Genomic DNA, 20,015 nt, shown 5'->3' on the forward strand with positions numbered 1-20,015 from the left:
CTGCCCCTTCTCATTAAAATCAATCTGAAAAAACGATACCAGCCCCCTTGTCATTCATTAAGGGCCTGAGCATTGACCATTGGACTGAATGGAGTCTTTCCATAGACTCCAGGGCATATTAGTTCAGTACCATAGATCCCAGTCCTGGGCATTCTTATGTGAGTGCTTCAATTTACGCATGTGAGTAATCCCTTTGACGTCAATTGGACTACTCGCATGAGTAAAATTAAGCACATGCACATGTGTTTGCAGGATTAGGGAACTTGAAAAGCACAAGCAAGGTTGTCAACACAAATGCTTCAAAGACAACCTAGAACAGAATCTCAACTCATGTAACATAAATATAGACAAGTTTGAAGACACAGCCAAGGAGAGACCTGAAAGGACAACAACTATCAAACAGTTTGAGAAAGACGCACAAGAAAAACTGATTGAAAAAATGGTCAAGCATCATGCCAAGTCTTCATCGGGAGCCTGCATATTTCTAAGTGACATCCATTTAGAATCTTGCTCCTCACAGATCGGGCTTTACAGCCACAAGGGAGCATACGAGATGCCATGATGGCATTGCTGGATACAATGGACGGCCATACAGTCTCTCCCCAGATGTGTTCAAAGATGATGTTCACAGAATTTTGGGTCAGAGAACGTTAAGACGTTTCAGCTACACCCACAAAGGCCCGTCAGGTCACTAATTGCCATTTGAGATGTATAAGTCCAACATTTAGGTGCTACTGAGGCTCAAAGGCACAAAAGGGCTGTTAGATTCCTAGTTCCCACAGATGCTCATTGGGAGCTGAGTGCTTAACTCACCTTTGTGCTTTGGGAATATCCCTCCTTTGGCTACGTCTACACTTCCGTGCACACCTGGATAGCTGACTGTGTACATGCTCCTGCATATTCCTCAGACCTGCGTGTAGTGTCCACATATACTGTGCTGGAGAGCGGTAAAACCCTGTGTAGACCACATACCTGCATCCACACTGCCACTTTTGTTCTGCCAGAGCAGCGCTACCACTTCAGAGGCAGTATCCCAGGGCTCTGTGCCTCACAGGAGACACTCTAGGAACTGCCTTTCTGAGTGCAGTTGCCACGGCCCATCCCTTTTACGCATTTGCCCATGGCAGTAGCCACTCATCTCTCCCTCTGGCCACACTGGATAGAAGACATGGAAGGATGGTGGTTCTGCTCCAGCTCCTTGTTAGCAGGTTTTCTCTTCACCCTCTCACTCCCCCAGTTCTCGTTATGCAGACAGAAAGCTGACCAGAAGTCCAAAGTGCAGATAATGCAATGTTTATTGGGTTTAGTTTCCAGCAAACATGTCCCATAACTCTGAGGTCACAGAACCTTGTTTCCCAGTGTCCTGTTCCCCACCTCCTCCGTAGGTATAATGATACCTGCAATGCACGCCCACCATCCCACCCCTTACAACTTATGGTCACGCTCCGTTTCAGAGGGTCATGGGTCTGGGGGTCTTCATCCCACCCCTTTTGTGCCCCAGGGGAGGGGTAAGGAGTGAGGTTGTGCTACAGTCAGGGGCAGGCATTTCTCTGGCCTTTTAGTGTTTTACATTCCCCCCAATCACCCTTTGCCCCTCCTGACTGGCTGTTTGACCTTGCCTTGAGATAGGACTTGAGGCAGTCTTCAAGGGTGTGCTCATATATTACACTCCCACCATGCCCAGTAACACTTTTACTGCTCTTATCTGTTCCCATTATACTAACAAACCCATCTGGCTTAGGCAAAAGCAGCATACATGGTGTCTGTCTTTGTCCTTAGTAAGGGTCCCTTTATTCACACATATTAGTAAGAATGTGTGTGTGTGTGTGTGTGTGTGTGTGTGTGTGTGTGTATATATATATATATCAAAAAATCAAACAGGCAAACAAAACTTAAAATACTATCTCAGGCGAAATTACAAGCCAGTATCCTACATTGGCACTCGCACTCCTAACACTCCTTCTTGAGGGACGAGTGTTCATGAGGTGGGCAGGGCAATTGGCAAGATGCTGGGTGGAATCTGGACAGAACTTTCTGACATGACGAAGATGGCTGACCATGATGGGTGACTGACAAGCTCCTCTGGCCCCATGGAACAGATATGGTGACTGCCAGTATTGCCCAGGTATGCCCATGGATGGACTGCCACTTCTGGTCCAGGAGAACCAGCATGGTGTCGTGAGATTGCATGATTTTGGATAACTGGGATGACGAACGGTGGCTTCAGAACTTCAGAATGTGTGATGAGATCACCCCAACCCTCGAGTGCCACAAGCCTCGATTGAGGAAAGCCAGGCCAGTGCCAAAGCGAATGGTTACTGCCCTGGGGAAGCTGGCGATACCTGATACCTCTTTGGGATCAAGAACATCAGACATCTCCCTCTTGTAGGTTTGTCGTTTAAGCTCCAAAGGAGATGGTATAAATTTTCTCCTTTGGTTCCGACATGTGGATACAATTGTCATTTAGAGCTAATTCACGTGGAGATCAGACTCACTGAAATCAGAGTCCTGATTATCTGAACAGCACATTGATATTGTTTTTTCTGTTGCAGAATAAGCAGTGACAAGGGAAATGATGCCCATGCCGCTCGCATTCTGAGAAAGGGAAGCGATTACTTAGGTAAGAATAACATATTGCAAAATAGGGGGCGTCTCAGAGTATTAAAACTTTTATTTCTATTTTTTTGAAAATGTATTTTGATGGTAAAGAAATGTGTCCAGTCGGCATATTTGCCACATGTGTCTGGGGGAGATCAAGGATGTGGATTGTTTCATTAATTATGTGCAGTGATGCGGTGCAGGTGATGGACTATTCTGGAGGTAGATATTTTAAGAACACTGGATCCTCAGCTGGTGTCGGTCAATGTAGATCCACGGAAGTCGATTCCCATTCATGCTACCTGAGCATCTGACCCATCATTCTTTATCCACAGCTGAATCAGCAACTCCCACTCCCCCCCGTCTAGTTCCTAGATTGATATCCTCTAGATGTGGGACTAGTCACACTCGCAGACTGCTGAAAGAGGGGAGCAGTGTTTTAGGGAAACCTCCCATTGTCACAGCCAGTGCGTGTTCTGGTGCATGGCGTAGGAGATGCACTTTCAAAAGACATCAGTCTAACTTCTTCCCCGTTGATATACATCCTGAAAAACAATCTTTAGAAACACCAAAACTAGAGGTGGTCAAAACAATTTTGATGGAGCAATTCTGTCAGAAAATGCAAATTTGACAAAAAATAACATTTTGCAGGAATGTGTTGATTTTGATTAAATTTTGGATGGGAAGATGTCTAACCAGAATATGTCTTACTTTCTCATTTTGTTTTGATAATGTCAAAATGTTTTGCTCTGATAGACTCAAAATGAAACATTTTTACCTTATCGTATTGTTTTATTTCATATTTACTTTTATATTATATTAAAACTTTAATGTAATCATCTATATTATATTAAATATATTACATTACATTATTGTTTTAAAATTACTGAAAAAATATCTTTTCAATGTTTCTGAACTGAAATTCTTGTTCAGAATTTCCATTCCTGTGCAAAGTTTGAAATGTCAACATTTCATTCGTATTTGGAATTTCAAAATTTGGATTTAACCATGGAATGGAAATTTCCTTTTCTAATGAGCTCTAATTTAAACCAATAAAGAAAATGTGTAAGGCCAGATTCACCAAGGGACTTAGGCGTTGGAATGCTCAGTGTTATACTGCCTAACTTTTAGGTCCCTAGAAAATTTCCAGGATTCACAAAACCTGAGTTAGGACCCTGGGCTCCCTATGCCATGGGGGGAGGGGGAGGAGAGAAAGCTGACTAGGAATGGGGTCCACAAAAGCCAGCATGCTGAGTGGGGGGCTCGCCAATGGGAGAATGCCCTAAGCGCTGTCCCTCAGGAGTTCAGCACCTGAGTCCCGACTGCTTGTGATCAATGGGCAGGAGGACAGTCCTGTAGACCGGCACCTAAGTTGCTTCTTTTGAGAAATGCAAGGGAAGGAAGTGTTGGTGCTCATGCTGGCATCACCAACCTTCTAACTTTTATTCTGGTGGTAAGAGCAGTCATCCAGGGTGTGGGAGACCCAAGTTCAATCCGCCCCCCCAGTTTTGTGGGGATAAAACATTTAAACGTTGGTCTCTCATCTCTTTAGAGAGTGCCCCAACCACTGGGCTATGGGGTATTCTGATCAGGGCTCCTCCAGTTTCTCCAAATGAAGCTGTTCCACTGGATACAAATACTTAAACGGACAATTGGCCAAAAAGAATTTGAGAACGATTCCATAGCCTGATAGGTCGAGCCCCTGATATAAGGAGCGGAACAGGAGAAATAGGGTAAAATTTTAGGAGGGAGTTAATTGTGTTTGACATCAGACGCTCTGAAGTACAAACAAGGGGCCAGGCTACTGGTACACATACTCTAGAAGCTCATCGAGTAACTCTGGCAACTCAGTATGGTGACTACGGATCCCTTTCCTACAATTCTGCCTGCCTGCCACGTACCTTATTGTATGAAACTACTAGCCTGGCCCCATAAAAGGAAGTGGACGAGCACCTATGTCCTATATCCTCACCTTAATAGCTTGCTGTGCACAGAGTACCACTGGCCAGGGGTGGAATTAATCAACCTGGGTAACTGTATGTGAATCTAGTCATAATACATTATATTGTAATGAAACAGCACTGGGTGAGCTCTTGACAGTCAGCACTGAATATGGGACTTCTCTCTAGTACAGGGGTAGGCAACCTATGGCCCGTGTGCCGAAAGCGGCACGCGAGCTGATTTTCAGTGGCACTCACACTGCCCGGGTTCTGGCCACCAGTCCGGGGGGGTCTGCATTTTAATTTAATTTTAAATGAAGCTTCTTAAACATTTTAAAAACCACATTTATTTTACATACAACAATAGTTTAGTTATATATTATAGATTTATAGAAAGAGACATTCTAAAAACGTTAAAATGTATTATTGGCACGCGGACCCTTAAATTAGAGTGAATAAATGAAGACTCAGCACACCACTTCTGAAAGGTTGCCGACCCCGATCTAGTAGAATGGTTTCAGAGGGGTAGCCATGTTAGTCTGCATCAGCAAAAAGAACAAGGAGTACTTGTGGCACCTTATCTCAAATAAATGTGTTAGTCTCTAAGGTGCCACAAGTACTCCTCGTTCTTTTTGCTATCTAGTAGAATATAAGCCTCTACCGCTCGATCATTCATTGGCGATCCCTCGATTCGAGGCTGATCTCTACCACGGATTTACATATGGGCCCTGAGATGACTCAGGAATCCGATCCTGGAACCACAAATCTGCCCACAGTAGGTACAGACATTTCGTGGCCGGCCAGCTCTCTGCTGGGAGAAAGTTCTTTCTTTTTCCTACCGCCTGAGCTAAGAGACCCATGGCTGTTAGTTCAAAACCCATAATGGAGTCTTAAACCTCTGTTAGATCTCACCAGAGAACCACATGGTATATGATCAGAATGACCCCAAGGAATTGATACTCAGCCTTTATTTGTCTCTTCTTTCCATGTAATGCTCGCTTTCTCCCTTGTGGGGAACAGCACATCTGGGATAAATGTTGAAGGGGAATCACACCACCGTGACGGAGTTCATCTTGTTGGGATTCACGGACAACCAGCACCTGAGAGTCATGCTCTTTGTGGTGTTTCTGTTCATCTACTTGCTCATCCTGGTGGGGAATCTCGGGATGGTCACTTTAGTCAGGATTGAGTCCCGGCTTCACACCCCCATGTACTTTTTCCTCAGTAACCTGGCCCTCTTAGATGCGGGATACTCCACCGTCATCGCTCCCCAGACACTGATGGCCTTTGCAGTGGAGAGCAAAGCAATTACATTCACTGGGTGCGCTCTGCAGTTCTACTTCTTCTGCATTGCTGTGTCCTGTGAGTGCTGCCTGTTGGGGGTGATGGCGTATGATCGCTTCACAGCCATCTGCAGCCCATTGCTGTACACCGTCATCATGTCCAAGCGGTTCTGCGTGCTGCTGGTGCTGGGGTCGTACCTAGCCAGCTGGGTAAATGCAACAGTTCAGACTCTATTTATATTCCGTTTGTCCTTCTGTGGATCAAACATCATCAACCATTTCTTCTGTGATGTGCCCCCCCTCCTGAAGTTGTCCTGTTCTGACACCCGCATTGCAGACATTGTTCATTTTACCTGTACTGCTGTGGTGGTAACACCTACTATCTTGATCATCCTCATCTCCTACATATACATTCTGGTTGCTATCCTAAGGATCAACTCTGCCCTGGGCCAATGCAAAGCCTTCTCCACCTGCGCCTCCCACCTGGCAGCCATCACCATCTTCTACGGAACAGGATGTTTCATGTATTTACGGCCCAGTTCAAAGTACCTCATGGATCAGGACAAAATCATTTCTTTATTTTATACCCTGATGATCCCCATGTTGAACCCCCTGATCTACAGCCTGAGGAACATGGAGGTGAAAAAGGCCTTTACGAGGATGTTAGACAGGAAGATTTATTCTCAGTGGATTTAAATGTTGGGAATGGGTTTTGAACAGTAAATGGGAGTGAAAGGGGGGGGTGAGTTCTTTACATCATTATCTTGGTTTTTGTGGATAACCAACCCTGTGCATCTTGCACCAAAAAGAACTAAGGGGCAGGTTTTCCAAGGAGATCTGCACTAAACAACTGTGATTTGGCATCTCATGAAGTAGCCAGTTTCTCAGAGCTGCACAACTCCCAGTTAGGAACCATTTTATGCTAAGGCTGCATTTCCATCCTCAAGTGTAGGGCAGGCTGGTCTCATGGTTCAGGCACTGGCTGAGGACATAGAAAACCTGGGTTCAATTTCTTGGTCTACAATGGACTTCCTGTGTGACCTTGGGCAAGTCACTTAGCCTCTCTGTGCCTCAGTTCTCCATCCTTACAACGGGATGGTGGCACTGCCCGGTCTCCCAGGGGTGCTGAGAGGGGAGATACGTTAAAGAAAAAAAGACAGTAAAGTGCTCAGAGAGCTGCTGATGTAAGCAATAGGCATTATTATTATTATTTATTACTTATTTATTGTTTTAAAAGCGTGAGTTGGGCCCACTAATAATGAGGATGGCTGAAAAATCATTTATATTTCATAATAATAATAATGGTGTGTGTGTGTGCTAATTATTTGCCTTCTAGTTTTTAACTATCTGAGTTATTCGAACGAGTGAATATTTGGGTGAACTCTGGTCATGTTTAGAAGATTTCATTACAGGGTCTTACCTAGAGTTAAGGGCATGCCCCACTGAGCCACTTTGGGCCATTTCATCTCTGCCTTATACAATACTAATCCACTTATTTTGTAAAACCTTCTACTTACTCACCAACAGGCTTTTCTGTTTCATGGATAGCTACATATAATTTACATCCGATAGTTGCCTGGTCGTTTATGCTAAAGCTTTCTATGGGTTTGTTCTTCTCCGGTTTCTAAGGATCACCTGACAAAATGACATACAAACAAAGCCACATCATTAGAAATAAGTTACGCCTACTGAGAATTTGGTCCCATACATACGTTGGTGACTAACATGACAAACACAGGCATGATGTTGAGACTATTGCATAAACTTTATAAATGTTATCTGTATGTCGGTGAGCAAAAACTCAGGAAACATCATAGACTGTCATTATTTAGAGGTGCCCAGAAAATATTCATAGCCCTTCGTATTCAATAAGTGTTATATGTATTTGTGAGTTCTGGTTTCGCTGGGTGGGTTTCCCATGGAATCTGATATCACTAGCGGGTGAGTAATGCAAAACCTAGCCTTTGAAGCTGAGGGGCCCTTGTTTTGATCCAGCAAACTGGCATGAGCAGGGGGCAAAACCTAGTTGGAGGGATTTTAAGACTGGAACCTGCCAGGACTCCATGTGGAAGGTGGTTGGCACTTGGGAAGCCAAATGTGCATTTTTTAGAACCTTTTATGGTTTTATGATATGTTTTCTCTGTGATGCACCATTGCCAGTTGTTATTGCCAGCTAAAGTGAGAAAAGATAACATTGTTTTTCAGGCATGGCAAATACCTTTCCGCATACCAGAAGGGCACAAGACACCACTGGGCAAACTTAACTCTGCATTAACAAAGGTTTGGGACATTAATTTAGCCCAATTTTGCAGCTAAATATTGAGTGTGGAATTTTCGAACTGCCTAAATAAAAAGCACCCATTCCCCATTGTTTTTAGCTGGATACTTAACTCCTAAAACCATAATGCTCTTCAATGCGACTTTCTTTTGGAAACTTTGATCTTGGTTTCAGAGGGGTAGCCGTGTTAGTCTGTATCAGCAAAAACAATGAGGAGTTGCACCTTGTGGCACCTTAGAGCAGGGGTGGGCAAACTTTTTAGCCCGAGGGCCACATCTGGGTTGGGAAATTGCATGTAGGGCCATCAATGTAGGGCTGGGGCAGGGGATTGTGGGTGTGGGGTTTGGGAGAGGGTGGAGTATGCAGGAAGGGGCTCAAGGCAAGGGATTGGGGTGCAGGAGGGGTGCGGAGTGTATGAGGGGCTCAGGGCAAGGGGTTGAGGGGCAGGAGAGGTGCTGCAGGGGGTTGGGGTGTGGCCTCCAGCCCAGTGCAACTTACTCCGGGGTGCCTGCCTATCCTGGTCCCGCACTACTCCCGGAAGTGGCCGGCACCATGTCCCTGTGGCCCCTGGGGTGGAGGGGGGCAGAGGGCTCTCTGCGCTGCCCTCGCCTGCAGGTACCTCCCCCGAAGTTCCCATTGGCCGAAGTTCCCATTGGCCACAGTTCCCCGAAAAACAAAAGTTTGCTGCAAGAAGTGCCTGTGTGAACGACCATGTTGTCGGCAGAAGCACTCTATGGGGGGCATCAGTGGTTTGTTCTGGATGGGGGGGTTGGAACAAGTTCATTCATGTTCATAGGGAATATATATTTAACATACACACACAGAGGAAACAAATGTCCGAATGACTTTTATATTAGATTAAGGAAAACAAGAGAATAAGAAAGAACAAATGTAAGTCCTCAGGCAAAAGCACAGTGTGTGCATGTCTGTATCCTCAGTCACGTGATGCATCACCTCTGCCTTACAAAATAGCCGCTGCCTCTGCAGACAGCAGATTTCTAGATAACGGGATCGTCAGGCGAGGGAACGAGGGGGAGTTCATCTCTCACTCTTCGGCATCAGTGCCCAGGCTGCCTACCAGGGTCCCAGCGAGAGACAGTTATCACACTATGGTTTCTTGGGTGGATGGGGTGGGGATATAAATACCCGAACATTAGGAATTTTGGGGATTATCAAAGAAGCTTGAGGTGAAATCGGAGCCCAAATCTCCACTGGAATTCAATGGAAGTTGGTTTCTACATCTGTTAGCTGAGCACAACTGAGACCAGCAACTTAACTTTCAAGAAAACATCTTCCCTGGGAGGAGGGGGCAAGGATTAAGCCTCCATAGATTCTGCAGAGGAGCTTTGTTGAGGGCTAGCAGGCCTAGTGGTCAGGCTGCTGCCAAACCATCTCTCTGAGTTTTGGGATGGGTTTTCTGGGCAGCCTGGGGGGCCCAGCAGCCGAGTTACAGTTCATCACCTCCCTCCCACCCCAGAGCCCTCTTGGGGGTCTCGGGTGGCTGAAGGAGAAGGAAAGGGTAGGGGGATCTGGGATCTCCCTCTCCACCAGTTCCTGGCCCAGGGCCCAAATGGGTAGAGGTGAGGGATGGGTCAGTCCTTTCAGACTCTGACTCCAGATCCGCCTCTCCTGAGCTTCTCCCTACCTTTCCTGTTTTCCCTTCAGTTTGGGGCATGGCCCCAACCCTCTGTTTACACAGTCTCAGTATTTCAAAGCCTTAGCTTGGGGCAGGGGAGGCTTCCCAGCTCACTCTGAATCCACTTGTTCCCCCTGGTCAGGCCCCCCGACCTCCCAGCTGAATTGGACTCCCAGTCCTGGTCCTTCCCCTGTAGAGTGCTCTGTCCCGGGTACATCCTGTCTTCCTTCTTCCAGCCGGCCTTGTCTTGTCTTGTCTTGTCTTTCCCTCACCCAGCCAGCAGAGCTCCCTTTTAAGCAGGTCCTCTGTAGAGAGCATACTGGACATCTGTCAAGGGGCAGGGCTTTCTTGATCCAATATTTCTCCAACACTCCTTTACCGGTAGTGTGTAGGATGTAAACCTCCTCACAGATGCATAGACTGTAAGGCCAGAAGAGATGACCTCCTGTATACACAGACCTTGTGTGACCTCCTGTATACACAGGCTGCAAAATTATTCCCACAAACTGGATTAAAGCATGTCTTTCAGAAAGAGCTAATCTCGTTTTTAAAACTCCAAGTGCTGGTGAGCCTACCATAGAGTTGCCAACCCTTCAGGATTGTCCTGGAGTCTCCAGGAATTAAAGATAAATCTTTAATTAAAGTTTAGGTCATGTGATGATACCTACAAAAATAGTCCAACCAAAAGTAGCAACCCCAATCCACCAACTCCCCAGGGAATCTGTTCCAATCTTTGAAGACCCTCACTTCTAGGGAATTGCATCCTATTTCAAGCTTGAATTTGTTTAACTTCAACTTCCAGCCACTGGAATATAAAATCATAGAATATCAGGGTTGGAAGAGACCTCAGGAGGTCATCTAGTCCAACCTCTTTCTCAAAGCAGGACCAGTCCCCAACTAAATCATCCCAGCCAGGGCTTTGTCAAGCCTGACCTTAAATCCTCTAAGGAAGGAGATTCCACCACCTCCCTAGGTACCCTTTCAAGTGCTTCACCACCCTCCTAGTGAAAAAGTTTTTTCCTAATATCCAACCTAAACCTCCCCCACTGCAACTTGAGACTATTGCTCCTTGTTCTGTCATCTGGTACCACTGAGAACAGCCGAGCTCCATCCTCTTTGGAACCCCCTTCAGGTAGTTGAAGGCTGCTATCAAATCCCCCCTCACTCTTCTCTTCTGCAGACTAAACAATCCCAGTTCCCTCAGCCTCTCCTCATAAGTCATGTGCTCCAGCCCCCTAATCATTTTTGTTGCCCTCCGCTGGACTCTTTCCAATTTTTCCACATCCTTCTTGTAGTGTCTGTGTCAGTATCAATAGACAATGATCAAGTCATCGCTCAACCTTCTCTGATAAGCTGAATAGACTGAGCAACATTACACTAGAATTCCACAGAATTTACTGCAGAGGACAAGAAGTTCATTGTCATAGTGAATAGAAAGGAGAGATCTGGTTATATCTGGGACTCTCTGCTGGTGCCTCAACCTGCCTGATTGCAGCCAGTCCTTGGTGGTTCCACATCACAATTTTGGTTGTTATGTGGAACATTATTCCTACAATAGTCCCTAGGGTGTAGGACTCATTCTCCATGGATGGCATCAGCCTCTTTATCTCTTTGTGGCTTTTTGACCTTCGTAGCTGCAAGGGTCCACACAATTTCTTTAGGTGTATTTATTCACAAGGCACCATTTCTAAGCACTGCCTCGCAAGCCATGCCCACTCAGTGTGGTGTACTGTCTCCCTCTAATGGTTGCTGGCTCGTATAGGATGATAAACCTGCTACACACTTGGCTAACCAAGGGGAGTCTTTTAGCTCAAGGAGTCGAGGCTCTTGAATTAAGATCCAGAAGTTCCCAATTTCCATTGCCAACAATGCACCCACGGGTATGGCATTACAACCCTGATATCCGAGAACAGCTGCCCATCAGCCCCTGCGTGAGACAGTGTTCTTCTAAAAATTGTTGAATTCTTTGTGAACTCGTAAATGCTGGGGGGAGCAACAGGGGATTACATCCCAAGCGGTGATCAAAACCCAATATAAACATCTCTAAGCACAGATCCTTCTGGAGTTTCTTTCCTGGTGCTACAGGTATGTTATCTGGTGATGGCTTTACGTGGAAATAAATAAACTAATAGATGCATTTTTAATGTCATGCAAAGGTATAGTGATCTACCTATGTGTCTGTCTAGCTATCGTTTCAATAATAGAGAGAAAGAAGGATATAAAAGGGCTGGCAGGAATTCCATTTCATAGGAAATTCTGACATTTTGAAATTTGTTTTCATTCCAAATTGGAAAATAAAGAGAAAAAAAATCCTACAAAATGAAATTTTGGGGGGGGGGGAGGGGAATTGTTTCAGGCCAAGCAAAATGTTCCATTTCAATAAAATCAAACGGATTCATTCCAATTGCCACCTTTTTAATTTTAAGTTATGTTATAATAAAATACATTTGAAACTGGAAAAAAATGAAAAGAAAACTCAAGACATCCCCGTCTTCTCAATTTTTCCCCTTCAATTTTGACAAAACAGCATTTCCTCATGGAAAAATGTTCTATGGGAAATTTTTCCACTAGTTTTATATATATATATATATATTAAACTCAGGTCCAACAGTTTAGTCTATCAGCTATTTTCAGGGTGTCTCAATTCAGAAATCACTGCAGGAAAGCATCCTGCCTGCTCCTACATTCCCTCATTCCAGGAAAAATAAAAGCCTCCTGTTCCACAGACGAAATAGTATGAGTTGGAACATGGGAAAGGGCGACTATTTAAGATGTATGGATGCACTGCAGATGCCTAGTGGGAAGATGGTATTAGAAGTACAGTGCCTGGAAGTAGAGTGCCCAGAATATCTTGGTTGATGAGGTGAATCCTTCATAACAAGAATTTTTCCTTAAACAGCCGGATTGTGATAGCACTCAGACTGGTGTAAACCCACTGTGTTGCCGCTGAAATCAACTGAGTTCCTCTGGATTTGCACTGTTGTTATGGAAGTTGTCTCTAGCACATTCATCGCCTTATTTCCCCTTTGAGATGGGCGAGAGAGAAGCAGATCGTTTTTACCCATCAGAGTATGATTTGGTTCAGAAAGTTGGATGGTTGGTCTTGCTGTGTCTCTAGGGATGGAACTGAGAATCGTTGAGTGCTGTCTAGCCGCTAAATGGTTTTCAGCAATAGTTCAGAGGAACCAGTTGCTGCACCCTCATCAGCAATGATGAGAGCTGAATAAGTACGTTAGGGTACAGCGACACTGCAAAGAAAAACTCACGGCACAGAGCCTCTGAGCCTGGGTTAACTGATTTGAGCTTGCGGGGCTAAAAAGGCTGGAGCCCAGGTTCCGAGACCTTCCCCTCTTGCCAAGTTACACAGCACAGACTCCAGCCTGAGCCCAAACTTCCACACCGCTCTTTTTATCCCCGCAGTCCAAGCCCTGTGAGCCTGAGTCCATTGACTCCAGGTCTTTTATTGCAGGTTAGATACTCTGAGTTACCCATTGCTTGCTAGCTAACTTCCCTAGTGTTGTAGCTGGGGTTTCCAGGAAAGCCTGGATGATGATTATGATAATATTAATGTCTAGCTCTTACATAGTGCTTTTCGTCTATAGATTTCAAAGTTCATTTTTTTCTATACCTCCGTGCCTTTACATCCACAACATATGCCTAATGACACTTAGAACGTGTATACTAGTTCCCACATAGATCTCAAAGTGCTTTACAAATGAGTCATGTGGAGAAAGTGAATAAGGAAAAGTTATTTACTGGTTCCCATAATATAAGAACTAGGGGCCACCAAATGAAATTAATGGGCAGCAGGTTTAAAATAAATAAAAGGAAATTCTTCTTCACACAGAGCACAGTCAACCTATGGAACTCCTTGCCTGAGGAGGTTGTGAAGGCTAGGACTATAGCAGGGTTTAAAAGAGATAAATTCATGGAGCTTAAGTGCATTCATGGCTATTTGCCAGGATGGGTAAGGAATGGTGTCCCTAGCCTCTGTTTGTCAGAGGGTGGAGATGGATGGCAGGAGAGAGATCACTTGATCATTACCTGTTAGGTTCACTCCCTCTGGGGCACCTGGCATTGGCCACTGTCGGTAGACAGGATACTGGGCTGAATGGACCTTTGGTCTGACCCAGTATGGCCATTCTTATGTTCTTAAAACCATGTGAGCACAATTTCCCCCATCTTACAGATGAGGCACAGGGAGGTGAAGTGTCTTGCCCACGGTCATGAAGAAAGCCAGTGGCAGAGCTGGAACAGAAATCAGGTCCACTAACTCCCAGTTCTATGTTCTGTCCAGTTGCTAATAGACACGTGCCAACATCATTTTTTCCCCGCAGAGATTCATAGAGTCTAAGGCCAGAAGGGACAATTGTGATCATCTAGACTGATCTCCTGTATATCACAGGCTAGAAAACTTCCCAAAATAATTCCTGGAGCATATCCTTTGGTATTAATAACACCCCTTATGAGTGGCATACATTACCCTTCTTTGGGAACTTGCAACAGACAAAAAAGGACTAAATAAAACTCTCCTCTTCTCGGATAACTATAAAAACATTGACCGTAGCTAAGCAGATGGTGTGCTACAGCCACTGCCTATCATCTCATTGCTTCCTTGTACTCCTCCATCCATCAGTCTGCACCCACCTGTTGTCTATTGTCTTGTACTTAAATTGTAAGAAGAAGAACAGGAGTACTTGTGGCACCTTAGAGACTAACAAATTTATTAGAGCATAAGCTTTCGTGGACTACAGCCCACTTCTTCGGATGCATATAGAAGAAGTGGGCTGTAGTCCACGAAAGCTTATGGTCTAATAAATTTGTTAGTCTCTAAGGTGCCACAAGTCCTCCTGTTCTTCTTTTTGCGGATACAGACTAACACGGCTGCTACTCTGAAACCTTAAATTGTAAGCTTTTGGGGGCAGGAACTGTTTTTTGTTTGTTCTGTTTTTGTACAGCATCTAGCACAATAGATTCTGGTTTATGGTAAGGTTCCTGGATGCTACCTAAATAACTGTCATAATAATAAATAGTCCATGAAGTCTTGATCCCTCTTGGAGGATAGGTCCATCAATGGCTATTAGCCAGAATGGGCAGGATGGTGTCCCTAGCCTCTGTTTGCCAGAGGCTGGGAATGACCGACAGGGAATGGATCACTTGATGATTCCTGTTCTGTTCATTCCCTCTGGGGCACCTGGCATTGGCCACTGTCAGAATAAAGGATACTGGGCTAGATGGACCTTTGTTCTGACCCAGTCTGGCTTTTCTTATGTTCTTTAGAAGTGATCCTTCTGAAACAAAGTGGAGTCAAGTTGGGGAAATTGGTTGGGATAAACTTACATTGTCATTGTCCATACTGTAACACCTTCCCAGAACCAGAGCATATTGCAGCCAAAGCTAATGTTACTACCCTAACTTTTATAAATCAATCAATAAATCAGTCAATCTACCCAGCTCCTTAAGTGGGCTCTCACCACTGCAATATCTGAGCAATGAATACATGACTATAAAATAAAAGATAAAATACAATAGAAAAAAATCAGCAGTCTTGGGCTTGTTTTAGTTCCTTCACACCAATCATTTGATCATGTCTGAGGCTGTGTTGGAGCTAAGGAAGCAACTCTGATGGTGTTGTATAGCTCCTAAGATTTTTTGCCTCCTTTTCCCCCTTGAGTTTAGATGCTTTTGATGATGCCCAGAGGAAATGAGAGCACCGTGTCTCTATTTCTGCTGCTGGGATTCTCCAGTCTAGAAGAGCGGCAGGTTCTGCTTTTCCTGGTGTTCTCCCCGGTGTACGTGATAATCCTGACCTCCAACATCACCATCATGGCAGCCATCAGTGTTGATCGGAGCCTCCATACCCCCATGTACTTCTTACTCTTCGCTTTGTCCTTCTCGGAAACCTGCACCACTATGGCTGTCGTCCCCAAGCTGCTGGTGAGTTTGCTGTCAGGAAACCAAACAATTTCTTTCCTGGGATGCGCTGCTCAAATGTTCTGCTTCTTTGGCTTCGGGGGCACAAATTGTTTCCTGCTGTCAGCCATGGCTTACGATCGCTATGTGGCCATATGTAAGCCGCTGCAATACCCAGTTGTGATAAACAGGAGGGTTTGCGTTGAGCTGGTCGCCGTTTCATGTGCAACTGGCTTTCTTATAGCACTAGGCATCAGTTCCCTTACATTCAGTTTGCCCTTCTGTGGGCCCAATGCCATCAGACATTTCTTCTGTGACATCTCGCCCGTTCTGAGGCCGGCGTGCAGTGACCATCATATCATTGGGATTGCCATTGTTTTTCTGTGTGCCTTTGTTTTGCTAGGCACCTTCACAGGAATCATCCTCTCTTACATCTATATCCTCGCCGCCATCCTGAAGATCCGCTCTGCCACAGGCAGGCGCAAGACCTTCTCCACCTGCGCCTCCCACCTCATCGTTGTGATCACACACTTCAGCTGTGCTTTTTTTGTGTATTTAATACCCAAATCAACCGCTTCCCTAGATGAGGACACTTTGATTGCCTTGTCTTATACCTTGTTTAGTCCTATGTTGAACCCTGTGGTTTATAGTCTGAGAAACAGGGAAGTTAAATCAGCCCTAAGGAAATTAACTGCCCACACATTTCTTTCTCCAAAAATGTGAAAAGTTGCAAATTTCGGCACTTCTAATATATCAATGACTTCTGCATGATGTCACTGTTGCCCATGGTATGGTCTTCAAGGCACCAACCTCGTCTTTCTCTTTGTCGGGGCATAAAGAGCACCTGTGGGTCAGTATAAATAATGGACAGTAAAAGAATATTGTTGCTTCTTATTCTGAAAGCAGCATTGCCCCTCTGCCAATGTCTGGGGCCTTGCAAGTCAGCTTCCCGGCAGCAGTTAAATCTATGATGCAGAGTCTGGCTGTATTCTGAGTGTAACTTGCTTTATTCACACATCTCTACCAGTCCTGAAATGAGATGGTCAAACAACATGCAGGGCCATCTCTTATTCCAGGAATCTCATCCCAACACTGATACCCAGGGAGCAACTCTGCCTCAAAAATTGACTTTAATCAGAGACCAAGACGGACAGCAAACTCTCCTGCCACTCACACAACTCCCATTCCCCCCGAAGCTGCCTCTACAACCAAAGCCTTACTTTACCCAAAGATGATAACAACACCGCATGTTCCCCTCAAGAGTCAAAACTTGCTTGCACACTAAGAGGATGTTTACACTGGCACTGAAGGTGTAATTTTCAGCTAGGGTAGACCTACCCCTTCTAGCTCTGATCAAGTTAGCATGCTAAAAACAGAAGCGTAGCCATGGTGGTGCGAACGGCAGGATGGGTTAGCCACCCCGAGAATGATCTCATTTGAAACCTTTGGCATGTAATCGGGCATAAGCTCTCATGCTGTCAGGGCTACACTTCTATTTTTAGCATGCTCGTTCGATCAGAGCTAGAAGGGGTATGTCTACCTGAGATGGATGTTACAAAAAGAACGGAGACCATGTACAACAGCACCACCTGATGATGCCCGCATAACAATACTTTTTCTCTCCTATTTTTTATCATCTCTGTATATGTATAAGTGCAAAGTGTTATTACGGCCAGTTAGTGGCAATGAAGGAGTTCCTGACTTCTAGCCTTTTAATCAACATGACACACAGACAGCTCAGTACCTTTCCCCCACAAATACACAGATCTTTGCTGGAATGGAGGTATCAGTATTTGGAATATCAGGGAAGGTGGCTGAACGACTGCCACAGTTTGAGGTTTAAATATAGCTGGTGGGTTTTTTCCCACAGGAAAAAAGGGATAAACTTTTTTTGTGAAAAATTTTCCCCGTTTTTTGACCAGCTCCAGTTTTTGTCAATAGACAGCCCCACCCGCCCTTCTCCCATCTCCCTGAGATAACTGCCGATATCCCAGCACAACCATTTCTTCCCATGTAAATATTATAAAGGAAAATAACCTCTTAAAGCTCCCTGCTTCCAATTCTTGCCCCCAGTGCATCACTTTGCTTGTGTGAGTTGAGGACCAGGGGGTATTTGCTTATGCCACTAAACTTGTTAAACTGAAAAATAACTTCAAATTATTATTTTTTTTCCCCAAAAGATCAGGGTGAAATTAAAGGCAATTTATGGTCCTAGGTAGATCATGACATGTTCCTTCCCCCTTCCCCGTAAACTCACCCTCCACTTGGAATGGTGATGACGAAAGTGCCATCCCCTTCCAGAGAGGCAAGGCTAATGCATTTTCTCACCCAGGAATAGTATTGTGTTCATTCGTCCCTCTCTAGGGGAGCATCAGGAGTTTCCTCTGCCCCTAGAGATGAAGGGGTGGTGGCAGGACACCCCCCCACCAGTACATACCCCAGCAGCTAGGGTGTATCTGTTTTTGAAGAGAGCAAGCCAACTGAATTCCTCCATTCTTGCCACACACAGCTCTCTGCTGGGATGGGTTGGCATGGCTCCCAAAGCAGTGTGTCCTGCCGTTAACATCCCATTCAGATGCATGGGGCAGGTAACGGAATAGACCCATGTTCACACACTACACGGTATTGTTATAATGCTTGTACAAGGTTTGCCTTGTGAGGTATTAGTTAAAACTCATAACTTGCTGATGAATATCATGGCAAAATGCACATGGCATCATTACATGTAAAGTTAGGAACATAAGATGAAATCATGACTCAAGCATGTTTCCCAGATAAGTCCAGGGAGTAGCTAAACCACTTCCTCAGAGACAAAGGGCAAGCTGATACTTCAGGTGTCAAGTCTGACTCAACAAGGCTGATAGACCATTACCTGCCAAGTGGCCATTCTTTGACAAGGAAAGGGGCAGGGATAGAAATCTACATTTTAGCAAAGAAACTGCATGGAGTTTCCTTTCTTCACCAGACTGCCTGTCACCTTTCTCCTAGCTGGAAATGCTTCTCAATGGGGGGCAGGACTATAAAAAGAAGGGACAGACACCCCAAGACTCCCATCATCTCTCTCCCTGTCTATCTCTGGCATCACACCTAAGAAGATAAAAGAAAATAGTCACTGGACTAACGGGGAGGGATCCAGACCTAAGAGTTTGGTCAGTAATAGGCTGGAGTCTGTAGTGAGAAACTTTGTTTGAATCTAACCTAGTTTATTAAATTAGGCACTAGTAACTATTTTATCTTTATTTTTCTTATAACAGTTTGTGACTTTTCAGCCTCATTACTTGTACTCACTTAACATCTATCTCTTTGTAATTAATAAACTTGTTTTACTGTTTTACCTAGTCCAGTGTGTTTAAATTGGAGTGTCTGTCTATTCTATTTAAAATAATAAGATGGCATGTACTTGGTGGATCAGACAGATGCTCATGAGAAAGAGGATAAATAAGGTGGGGAAGGAAAACGTCACATGAGGGAGGGTGTGACAGCAGGAATACAAGTCTCCTATCCCAAATATTCAGGATTTAGATGAAGCAGGGCCAGGTGGTGATATCATCTGGTTCCTTCTCTCTGGCTTGGTCTGGTCAGGACGTCTTTCAGGATCAGGACGATGAAGGCCCAATTGTGTCATGGTGGATGCCAGAGGATGATGGAGGTGGCAGCCATACTGGTAAAGCTCAGGCCTTCCAACCCACTTGTCCCCATGCTATGATGTAGTGACCCCACCCCCAGATAAACAGCATCCATTGAGGGATGGATACTACATCCCTGGATCATTAACCTATCCAAGCACGTTTGGGTGGATTCAACTATAAACATTTCCTCCCATTTGTAGAATCTTTCAGCTCATTGCCGTGCCAACCCATGACTTTACCAGGTGCCTTGCAGACCCCTTAGTGCTGCTCCTTTAACCCAACCATCCAGTCCATAGCAGTCTCTGTGTCTCCATCTTTTGCTGACTTTCATACACAATTGTATGTAACAAGCTGAGCGGGATTCCTGTTACCTGGGATATCTTAGATTTCATGCATCTGTGCAATGTGGGGCTGGCTCCATGACTGGGGGCACCAGGCAGGAGAGCTGAGACTGTGGCCCCGTTTTGCCAAGGACTGAACCAGCACATGTTAGAGGCAAGTCCCCAAATTGCTTATAATATAAATAAGCAAAGGCAGAGAGAGGGAAATAGATTTCCTGAAGGTCATACAGCAGGTCAAAGTTAGGAGTAGATTCCAGGTCTCCTGGGTCCCAGCCCAGTTCCGAATCCACTAGACCTGTTAGAGTCTCAGGTTTTTTCAATGATTTTGTAAAAATCCTCTATTGCTACATCAATTGCAGTAAGAGCATAGGATAAGCCTGTGTTAGTATGTCTAAGG

General features: G+C 45.0%; 2 protein-coding genes across 2 annotated transcripts; both read left to right on the forward strand.

Annotated features, from left to right (window-relative positions):
* The first annotated feature begins 5,572 nt into the window (after nucleotides 1-5,572).
* LOC135982868 (olfactory receptor 5AR1-like) lies at nucleotides 5,573-8,148 on the forward strand. The gene has a single exon (XM_065591248.1). It carries the CDS (start codon nucleotides 5,573-5,575, stop codon nucleotides 6,515-6,517), a length of 945 nt encoding a protein of 314 aa, XP_065447320.1. The 3' UTR covers nucleotides 6,518-8,148.
* Nucleotides 8,149-15,320: 7,172 nt separating this feature from the next.
* On the forward strand, nucleotides 15,321-17,513 carry LOC135982867 (olfactory receptor 10K1-like). The gene has a single exon (XM_065591247.1). It carries the CDS (start codon nucleotides 15,415-15,417, stop codon nucleotides 16,369-16,371), a length of 957 nt encoding a protein of 318 aa, XP_065447319.1. The 5' UTR covers nucleotides 15,321-15,414; the 3' UTR covers nucleotides 16,372-17,513.
* The last annotated feature ends 2,502 nt before the right edge of the window (nucleotides 17,514-20,015 follow it).

Source organism: Chrysemys picta, chromosome 4, assembly GCF_011386835.1.
Source record: "Chrysemys picta bellii isolate R12L10 chromosome 4, ASM1138683v2, whole genome shotgun sequence".
NCBI classification, from domain to species: Eukaryota; Metazoa; Chordata; order Testudines; family Emydidae; genus Chrysemys; species Chrysemys picta.

Bases quoted from the DNA above. Each gene is read 5' to 3' on its own strand.
- LOC135982868 (XM_065591248.1), top strand. From the start codon at position 5,573: ATGTTGAAGGGGAATCACACCACCGTGACGGAGTTCATCTTGTTGGGA.
- LOC135982867 (XM_065591247.1), top strand. From the start codon at position 15,415: ATGCTTTTGATGATGCCCAGAGGAAATGAGAGCACCGTGTCTCTATTT.